General features: G+C 47.7%; 1 protein-coding gene across 1 annotated transcript; it reads left to right on the forward strand.

Moving 5' to 3' along the window:
- Window positions 1–2,698: 2,698 nt before the first annotated feature.
- Window positions 2,699–8,464, forward strand: bhlhe41 (basic helix-loop-helix family, member e41). Its single transcript, XM_080207800.1, has 4 exons — window positions 2,699–2,852; window positions 3,054–3,161; window positions 4,676–4,787; window positions 6,883–8,464. Exons 1-4 carry the CDS (start codon window positions 2,832–2,834, stop codon window positions 7,818–7,820), a joined length of 1,179 nt encoding a protein of 392 aa, XP_080063926.1. The 5' UTR covers window positions 2,699–2,831; the 3' UTR covers window positions 7,821–8,464.
- The last annotated feature ends 2,461 nt before the right edge of the window (window positions 8,465–10,925 follow it).

Below are 10,925 nucleotides of genomic sequence, written 5' to 3' on the forward strand. Positions count from 1 at the left end.
ACCCTCTACAACCACCCTCTGGCTTCTGTCATCAAGCCAGTTTTGTATCCATTTGGCTACTTCGCCCTGGATCGCGTGAGATCTAACTTTATGCAACAACCTACCATGCGGTACCTTGTCAAAAGCCTTGCTGAAGTCCATGTAGACAACATCTACCTTCATCTACCTTCTTGGTTACCCCCTTTCAAAAAACTCAATCAAATTTGTGAGACATGATTTTCCTCTCGCAAAGCCATGCTGACTGTCCCTAATCAGTCCTTGCGTCTCTAAATACCTGTAGGTCCTGTCTCTCAGAATATCTTCTAACAACTTACCCACTACAGATGTGAGGCTCACTGACCTGTAGTTCCCAGGCTTTTCCCTGCAGCCCTTTTTAAACAAAGACACATTTTCCACCTCGTTGTTCAGTTATCCGTATACTTTTTTGCAGTAATCCATATGACAGTGGCCCCTCCTTTGTAGCAGCTCGTACTACTAAATAAACCTGTTGGACTTTAACCTGGTGTTGTCAGGCTACTTACTGTGCCCACCCCAGTCCAATGCTGGCATCTCCCCATCATGGGACCCTCTGCGTACACAATAAATATCTTCATATAGATATTATCTGCACTGCATTGTCTCGGTGTATCTATTCAGTTGCAATGACAGTGGGGGATAGGAGTAATTAGTGGAATGGCACATTTCAAATAAAATAACTGATGCTTTGATTGTGCAACTTGGGGGTGGATATGAGAATATCCTATGGGACAGGCAGGGAGATTGAATAACAGATACAGTGTGTGTGGTATGGGGAACATGAGCTCCAGAGTCTGGGTCCCAAGCAGAATCTGTTCACTCTGAAATGAACTGAAATGACACTGGTACAGACATCCATCTGACCCACACAGACACCAGTACAGACAGCTGTCTGTCTCACACAGACACCAGTACAGACAGCTGTCTGTCTCACACAGACACCAGTACAGACATCCGTCTGTCCCACACAGACACCAGTACAGACACCCGTCTGTCTCACACAGACACCAGTACAGACAGCCATCTGTCTCACACAGACACCAGTACAGACATCCGTCTGTCCCACACAGACACCAGTACAGACACCCGTCTGTCCCACACAGACACCAGTACAGACATCCATCTGACCCACACAGACACCAGTACAGACAGCTGTCTGTCTCACACAGACACCAGTACAGACAGCTGTCTGTCTCACACAGACACCAGTGCAGACAGCCGTCTGTCCCACACAGACACCAGTACAGACATCCGTCTGTCCCACACAGACACCAGTACAGACATCCGTCTGTCTCACACAGACACCAGTACAGGCAGCCGTCTGTCTCACACAGACGCCAGTACAGACATCCGTCTGTCTCACACAGACGCCAGTGCAGACAGCCGTCTGTCTCACATAGACGCCAGTACAGACAGCCGTCTGTCTCACTGCCAGCCCTATTTAAGGCAGCTTTGCTTCAACATCATGGTTTGGTTGGGGGTTGGAGTTGGGTGCAGTGGGTGGGTGTATCTGGGTTGGAGGGGGGCGGTGAGGGAGGGTGGTTGTATGCTGCTGAGGCATACTGGGTGAGGGGCTGGGATTTGGGATGGAGTTTGAGGGGGGTGGGATTTGGGATTTGGATGGAGTTTGAAGGGGGTGGGAATTGGATGGAGTTTGAAGGGAGTGGGATTTGGATGGAGTTTGAAGGGAGTGGGATTTGGGATGGAGTTTGAAGGGGGTGGGATTTGGGATGGAGTTTGAAGGGGGGTGGGATTTGGGATGGAGTTTGAAGGGGGTGGGATTTGGGATGGAGTTTGAAGGGGGTGGGATTTGGGATGGAGTTTGAAGGGGGTGGGATTTGGGATGGAGTTTGAAGGGGGGTGGGATTTGGGATGGAGTTTGAAGGGGGTGGGATTTGGGATGGAGTTTGAAGGGGGTGGGATTTGGGATGGAGTTTGAAGGGGGGTGGGATTTGGATGGAGTTTGAGGGGGGTGGGATTTGGGATGGAGTTTGAAGGGGGTGGGATTTGGGATGGAGTTTGAAGGGGGTGGGATTTGGGATGGAGTTTGAAGGGGGTGGGATTTGGGATGGAGTTTGAAGGGGGTGGGATTTGGGATGGAGTTTGCTGTCACACGTGAGTTTGGGAATGTGCTCCAGACTCCCTGCGGCGTCTGCACTTCCAGTGACAAAAACTGCTGATCCCTCCAGCCAGACAGACAGTGAATAGAGAGAGAGAGAGAGAGAGGGTGAATGCAGAGAGAGAGTGAGTGCAGAGAGAGAGGGAGAGAGAGAGTGAGTGCAGAGAGAGAGGGAGAGAGAGAGTGAGTGCAGAGAGAGAGGGAGAGAGAGTGTGAGTGCAGAGAGAGAGTGAGTGTGAATGCAGAGAGAGGGGAGAGATAGCAAGCTGGAGAGAGATAGATATAAATAGAGAGAAAGATGGAGAGATAGATCGATAGATATAGAGCAAGCTGCAAGCCCTGTGTCCCCAGGCTGCTCTGTGTGTGTGTGTCCTCCCTACCCAGGGGATTTCTAGCTGAGCACTGTCTGTCCCTCAGTGTCTGGGGGTGGGGTGGGGGGGTGTAAGTGCACTCTGTGGTCCTCACGCCCCCTCCCACACAATGCAGGAAGATTTCCCTCTCTCACAAGCTGAGTTCACACAGCGGAAGCCCATGGAAAAGGCAGAGTTAATGGGGTGAGTTTTTCCAGTAGCCCACCCCGGACCCATCCTCAATCCAGCCTGCGGGCTGCCCTGGAACTCACTGTGTGTGTGTGTGTGTGTTTTACTGTTAAAGTGCAGAATACCATTCGCTGTTCGTGTGCAAGTCAAAGCAGGGGATGAAACGAGACGACAGCAAGGTAAGGGATGATTAACTGGGGGCTAATCCTCTCCCCAAAGTTACAGCCATCACTTTCCATTCTGTATCATTTGACTGGGAGACCATGTCCCGGTCAGTCTGATAGCACAGTGAGTCTCCTGGGCTAACAGTGAGATTGCTTGGGGCACCCCTTGCTCTCGCTTTTCCCCTCTTCTGCAATTCACCTCTATTCTGTTTTAAGGAGGCCTACAAACTACCGCACCGGCTGATAGAGAAGAAAAGACGTGACAGGATTAACGAGTGCATTACCCAGCTGAAAGATCTGCTGCCTGAGCATGTGAAACTGACGGTAAGGGACTGAACTCTGTCCTTAATTCAAGCAGTGATAACCCAATCTCCCCCCCAAAAAAACAGACAGCCACACTAACATCTGTAATCTGGTTTAACATGCAGCCATCACAAACATGCTGATTTTAAAAAAAACTAAATATACTTGCTGTAAATACCATTATCAATTTTTAAAAGATATACTTGCTGTAATTACTGAGACTGATTTTAAAAAGATATACTTACTGCAAATATTAACACTGATTTTAAAAAGATATACTTACTGCAAATATTAACACTGGTTTTAAAAAGATATACTTACTGCAAATATTAACACTGATTTTAAAAAGATACTTACTGCAAATATTAACACTGATTTTAAAAAGATATACTTACTGCAAATATTAACACTGATTTTTAAAAGATATACTTACTGCAAATATTAACACTGATTTTTAAAAGATATACTTACTGCAAATATTAACACTGATTTTTAAAAGATATACTTACAGCAAATATTAACACTGATTTTTAAAAGATATACTTACAGCAAATATTAACACTGATTTTTAAAAGATATACTTACTGCAAATATTAACACAATGATTTTAAAAAGATATACTTACTGCAAATTTTAACACTGATTTTAAAAAGATAGACTTACAGCAAATATTAACACTGATTTTTAAAAGATATACTTACTGCAAATATTAACAATGATTTTTAAAAGGTATACTTACTGCAAATATTAACACTGATTTTAAAAAGATATACTTACTGCAAATATTAACACAATGATTTTAAAAAGTTATACTTACTGCAAATATTAACACAATGATTTTTAAAAGATATACTTACTGCAAATATTAACACTGATTTTAAAAAGATATACTTACTGCAAATATTAACACTGATTTTAAAAAGATACTTACTGCAGATATTAACACAATGATTTTTAAAAGATATACTTACTGCAAATATTAACACTGATTTTAAAAAGATAGACTTACTGCAAATATTAACACTGATTTTAAAAAGATATACTTATTGCAAATATTAACACAATGATTTTTAAAAGATATACTTACTGCAGGTATTAACACAATGATTTTAAAAAGATATACTTACTGCAGATAGTCCAAAGATGTGCAGGTTAGGTTAATTGGCCATGCTAAGAAATTGCCCCTTGGTGTCCAGGGATGCGTAGGTTAGAGGGATTAGTGGGTATAATATGTAGGGATATGGGGGTAGGGCCTGGGTGGGATAGTGTTTGGTGCAGACTCGATGGGCCAAAGGGCCTCTTTCTGCACTGTAGGTTCTATAATTCTATTAACAGATTGATTTTTAAAAGATATTCCTGCTGCACGTACTAATTGAAATTGATTTTAAAAGATATACTTGTTGTAAATATTAACTGAGATTGACAACAGTGATGGTAACTTTATTGGAGCTTTAACTGTGATTTCATTATCATTGGAAAAGTGACTTACCAAAAATAAAATTGTTCCCCTCCCAACCCTCCCTCCAACACCCAAGACACTGGGACACCTGGAAAAAGCAGTAGTACTGGAATTAACGCTGAAACATTTAAAAGCTCTAACTGCATTAACAGAGCAGCAGCATCAGAAGATATTGGCTTTGCAAAATGGTAAGTGACAACAGAGTATTGAGATATTTGTGTATCGCCTTTCATAACCGGGAGATTGCAGAGAAGGATTTTACTCCATCAGATGTACTTTGGGAGTGTGTGTGAAGAGGGGGTGTTTAGGCTGGGGTTGTTTTCCTGAGAGCAGAGAAGGCAGAGGGCAGACCTGATCGCAGTGTGTGTGAAATTAGGAGAGACGTGGTAGGGTGGATAGGAAGGAACTTCTCCCCTTAGTGGAAGGGGGGTCAATAAACAAGGGGTGTAGATTTGAGGTAAGGGGGTCGGAGATTTAGAGGCGATTTGAAGAGAAACTTTTTCGTCCAGAGGGTGGTGGGAATCTGGAACTGCAGGATCCCCCCCCACCTCCGCAATATTTAAGAAGCATTGAGGCAAGCACTCGAAACTCCAGGGCACGTGCCGGGAAGTGGGACTAGATTAGATAGGTGCTTGAGGTCAGCACAAACGTGATGGACCAAATGGCCTCTTCCTGTGCTGTAAAACAATACGGCCGGAATCTTACCCCCTGTTCACGCTGGGAGGGGGGTGGATTTTTCCATCCTGCTGCAGTAAACGGAGATTGGGATGGCGGCCAAGTTCTCCGACCTCGCCACAGCAGGAACACAGCCGGTAAGATCTCGCCCCAGGATTCTGTAGTACCGTGGAGGGAAAAGTTATCCAATGTACGCACAGCAAATTCCAGCAAACAGGAATGTGGTAAAGACTAGATAATCTGGATTCAGTGCTGAGAAAGAGGGATGACTATTGAAGATTGGGGAGAGCTTTCCTGCTTCATTGTGGGATTCTCACTAAGAAAAATCAGGACAAATGATTATTTATTTCTTGATGTTGTACTCAAGTTGTTGGAACGATCGTTTTGCTGGTTCAGGATGAGGTTTACATCTCGAAAACAGGCCCTTCGGCCCAACTTGTCCACGTCGCCCTTTTTTTAAACCCCGAATTTAACTCCCAATTGCCCGCATATCCCTCTATACTCATCTTACCCATGTAACTGTTTAAATGCTTCTGTGCTCCGGAGAAAATAGTCCAGCCTCTCTTTATAACGCAAGCCATCAAGTCCCGGTAGCATCCGAGTAAATTTTTTCAGCGCTCTTTCTAGTTTAGCTGGAGTGCTGTGTGCGGTTTTGGTCGCCGCACTTGCGGAATGATGTATCGGCCTTGGAGGGAGTGCAGAGGAGGTTCACCAGGCTGATACCGGAGATGAGGGGGTTGGACTATGAGGAGAGATTGAATAGACTGGGTCTGTACTCGTTGGAGTTTAGAAGGATGAGGGGGGATCTTATAGAGATGTACAAGATAATGAAGGGGATGGATAGGGTAGAGGTAGAGAGATTCTTCCCGCTTAGAAAGGATAGCAGGACTCGAGGGCACAGCCTCAAGATAAGGGGGAGGCAGTTTAGATCAGAGTTGAGGAGGAACTTCTTCACTCAAAGGGTGGTGAATCTCTGGAATTCTCTGCCCGTTGCAGTGGTGGAGGCTACCTCCGGAGTTGAGGGGGTTGAGCTATGAGGAGAGGCTGAATAAACTAGGCTTGTACTCATTAGAGTTTAGTAGAATGAGGGGAGATCTCATTGAGACGTATAAGATGATGAATGGGATGGATAGGATAGAGGTGGAGAGACTCTTCCCGCTCAGAAAGGACAGTAGGACTAGGGGGCACAGCCTCAAGATAAAGAGGGGAGCGGTTTAGAACGGATTTGAGGAGGAACTTCTTCACTCAAATCTCTGGAATTCTCTGCCCGTTGAAGTGGTGGAGGCTGCCTCGCTAAATATTTTTAAGACGCGGGTTGATGGGTTTTTGATAAGAGAGGGGATTAAGGGTTATGGGGAGAGGGCGGGAAAGTGGAACTGAGCCACGACAGATCAGCCATGATCTTATTGAATGGCGGGGCAGGCTCGAAGGGCTAGATGGCCGACTCCTGCTCCTATTTCTTATGTTAATAATATTCTTTCTACATTAGGGTGGCCAGAACTGTACGCAGTGTTCCAAGAGTGGCCTTAAATGTAATGTGCCGGTTGTGGATTGCCCAGGGCAGTGTGTACTCCTTGACTGATCCCTGTTCTGTCTTTGCTCTTTGAGGTGACTACCTGGTGAAGGGGCCACTGCAGACGGACCTGGACGCTTTCAGCTCTGGATTTGAAGCCTGTGCCAGCCAGGTGCTGCAACACCTCAGCGGCTTCGAAAGCCGAGGCCCCAGGGAGCCGCGCTGTGCCCAGCTGGTTGGCCACTTGCACCACGCTGCCGCCCAGCTCTGCGCCAAGGGGGGCTCACGGACAGCGGCCGGGGGGCAGGACGCTGGCCGGGCGGCGGAGCGCCAACTGGGCGGCCACAACTGCGTCCCGGTCATCCGGCGGGCACAGGCGGCCGAGCCCAACGGGAGCGACACAGACACGGACAGCGGGTACGGCGGGGAAGGTGAGAGGCGCGAGAGGAAGAGTGGGAAGGAGTTCACCCCGGGAAGTGGGTACAGCCAGAAGAGCTTGACTGGCAAAATTAAGCAGGAGCCCAAAGATTCAGCGACCAAAAGGGTAAGAATGGGTCCGGCCGCTCCCACGACCAGCTCTGAGGCTGCCCGCGACCTTGCTCTTCACCCCGTGATGGGGATTGGCGCAATGCCCGCACTAGGCCAGCAGCACCCTTTCTGCCTGCCCTTTTACTTCATTGCCCCCTCGCCAGCTGCCCCCTACACGCCCCCCTTGGACAGGGCCGGCCCGGAGAAGTGCTGGTACCCGGCTCCCGTCCCGCTCCTCTACCCTGGCCTCCCATCCCTGCACGGCATCTCGGCGCTGGCATCCCACAGGCTCGTCCGCCAGAACCCGTCCCCGGGCTCGGGCCCACCGCCTGGGCCCCGTTCGCCCGCGTCAGAGCCCGCCAGGCCCCTCCGAGCGGAGAGGGCTCCGAGCCCAGCCCTGGACCCCCCACAATCGCCAAACAGCACACCCCCAAACAGCTTCCACGTTCGCCCTCACCCCTCGTCCCTGCTCAACCTCGCCACTCATGTTAAAATATGGAACTAGGCAATTCTCCCTGAGATGGAAGGAAGCCAGGAATCCAATTCTAAATTGCATTGCCCATCCCCCCAACATAACCCAATCCTGGGTTTTTGTAAACCAGCCATCTCCTTTTGGTTAGAAATTGGGTAAATCAGATCAGATCCTCCTAACGCACTCTTCAAACTGGGTTGTGAAGCTGTGGTTCTGTTGAGGAATTCTCTGGCCAACGCTTTACAGATTAAACCCCCGCACTCCCCGCGTTAACCACTGTCCGCAAACAAGTGCTGGAAAAAAGGGAATCACCTTCCCGTTTTTTTTTCCCCCCCGATCCCACAAGTGGGAGACGGTGCCAGCTTCAACCAAAATATTCTTCAGGACTGTCTAACTAAAGGACTGTTTAAACCAAAAATAAAGGCAAGTTGCACGTGAGATGTGTAGCAATGGCTAACGCAACAGGAGGACGGAATGAGGAGGGGGAGGGGGGAAGAGATGGAGGAATCGTTGAAACTTATATATTTGAGTGAAATGAATGAGTGGGAGAAATGGCCTCCCTCCACCGATTGATGGCCGGCAGCCCAGCTCCCTCCTGTAGCCGCACCTTGATTCACGTGTTCAGTCGTTCGGCCTTTTGCACAGAGGAAGTCGCTGAGGGTATCGATGCAATTCCTTCCCCCGTCCCCGTAAGAACATAAGAAATAGGAGCAGGAGTCGGCCATCCAGCCCTTCGAGCCTGCCCCGCCATTCAATAAGATCATGGCTGATCTGAAGTGGATCAGTTCCACTTTCCCGCTTTCTCCCCATAACCCTTAATTCCCCTGTCTATCAAGAACCTATCTACCCGTGACTTAAATATATTTAGCGAGGCAGCCTCCACCACTTCAATGGGCGGAGAATTCCAGAGATTCACCACCCTTTGAGCAAAGAAGTTCCTCCTCAACTCTGATCTAAACTACGCCCCCTTATCTTGAGGCTGTGCCCTCTAGTCCTGCTGTCCTTTCTAAGCGGGAAGAATCTCTACCTCTACCCTATCCATCCCCTTCATTATCTTATATGTCCCTATAAGATCCCCCCTTATCCTTCTAAACTCTAATGAGTACAGACCCAGTCTATTCAATCTCTCCTTATAAGCTTACCCCGTCATACAAAGAACAAAGAACAACACAGCACAGGAAACAGGCCCTTCAGCCCAACGAGCCCACACCGCCATTTTAACATTGAGCGCCCTCCTCTACCCATGACCTTTGTCTACGCCTATTGGGGAAGATTGAGGGGAGACTAATTTAGGGACAATTTGTTACACCAATCAGCCTAAGAGCACGTTTTTGGGGTGTGGGAGGAAACCGGAGCACCCGGAGAAAACCCACGCAAGCACGGGGAGAATGCGCAAACTCCCACAGACACCGGCCCAAATCCATGTATCTGCACCAGCAAACAGTGATAGTCACTGAGCTGTCGTGTTGCCCGTCAGTTGGTCCAGTTTAAGCGTACACTAACGGACGTGAAGCACTAGGCAACTCTCGAAGCAACATCCAAGAGCAGCCCTCGCACGACCCACCGCGTGTATGCCCCTTGTTGGTCATCTCCGGTATCAGCCTAGTGAACTTTCTCTGCACTCCCTCCGAGGCCAATATATCCTTTCGCAAATAAGGGGACCAAAACTGCACACAGTACTCCAGCTACGGCCTCACCAGCGCCCTGTACAATTGCAGCAAGAGCTCCCTGCTTTTATATTGTATCCCCCTCGCTCTAAAGGCCAGCATCCCACCCTCTGACAGACGATCGAAAGTGGAGGTTCCGAGCCTGATCAGCCAGACTGCCAAGGCAGCGGGCAGGCTCGCTGAGACCTATTTTTAGCTGTTGCCAAGGTAGCTGGTGTGCTGATGCTGTGAAGTGTTATGTAACTGCCGAGCTCGAGCCAGCACTCACTTTCACCCTGGTTATGTTACTGCTGCTGCGTGCCTGAAGATCTGTGTTCTAAAACATGGTGAAATACATAAATCGCCCCAAAAGTGGCTTTTGTTCTGTGCACTGTAAATAGTTCTGTGAATAGTCATGAAGTTTGTCTGATAATGCTATTTTTGTAGGGGGATATAATACACAATAACCACTGAACAATCTATGTTTTGAGCAAAAATGGAATTTTATGACGAATTATAATCACGTTTGCACTTCTTGTTAGTGCTTTATGCTTACGCAGCCTTAAGTTATTAAAATAAATGCATTTAAAGAAGCGATTTGTCTCCCAGCTGCTTTCAATTTTATTTTTCAATTTTCTTTGCAAAGAAAATGTGAAATTATTTATGATTTTACAGTCGTACACACCTGGAATTTGTTTAAAATAATACAAAGAACAACACAGCACGGGAAATAGGCCCTTCGGCCCAACGAGCCCGCGCTGCCATCTCAACATTGTGAGTTCCCTCTTCCACCCGTGACCCTTGTCTATGCTAATAGCCCTCCACGTTGGAAACCAGATTGAGGGGAGACTAATTTAGGGACAATTTGTTAACAGCAATCAGCCTAAGAGCACATCTTTGGGGTGTGGGAGGAAACCCACGCAAGCACGGGGAGAATGCGCGAACTCCCACAGACACCGGCCCAAATCCATGTGTCTGCACAGCAAACAGTGATAGTCACTGAACTGTCGTGTTGCCCAGCAGAGCACAGGATTTCTATTCTGCACCATGAGTGGCTGTTGTATCATTAAACAAATTAGAAATCGTTACGCGTTAAAAATGAATTGGATGACAAGGGGTTAGTGCAGAGTCCAGCGATGTGTCAACACCTCGGCTGGGATTCTCCGACCTCAGGCGCGGCTGGGATTCTCCGTTCCTGCTGCCGTGAATGGAGTTTTGGCTGAGTGCCAAATTCTGGGGGCAAATTCTGAGAACAAGATCGGAGAAATTTAAAATTGTGGTGAGCTGTTCTGCAGATGATGGTCACTCCATTCAAAACAAATAATGCTGGATATGAAAGTAGTCAGAATCATAGGGTTCTACAGTGCCATTCGGCCCATCGAGTCTACACCAACCATAATCCCACCCAGGCCCTATTTCCGTAACCTCACGTATTTACCCTGCTAATCCCCCTGAGACTAAGGGGGCAATTTAGCATGGCTAATCCACCTGA

Source organism: Carcharhinus amblyrhynchos, chromosome 19 (assembly GCF_965287045.1).
Source record: "Carcharhinus amblyrhynchos chromosome 19, sCarAmb.v2.hapA, whole genome shotgun sequence".
Classification (NCBI taxonomy): Eukaryota; Metazoa; Chordata; class Chondrichthyes; order Carcharhiniformes; family Carcharhinidae; genus Carcharhinus; species Carcharhinus amblyrhynchos.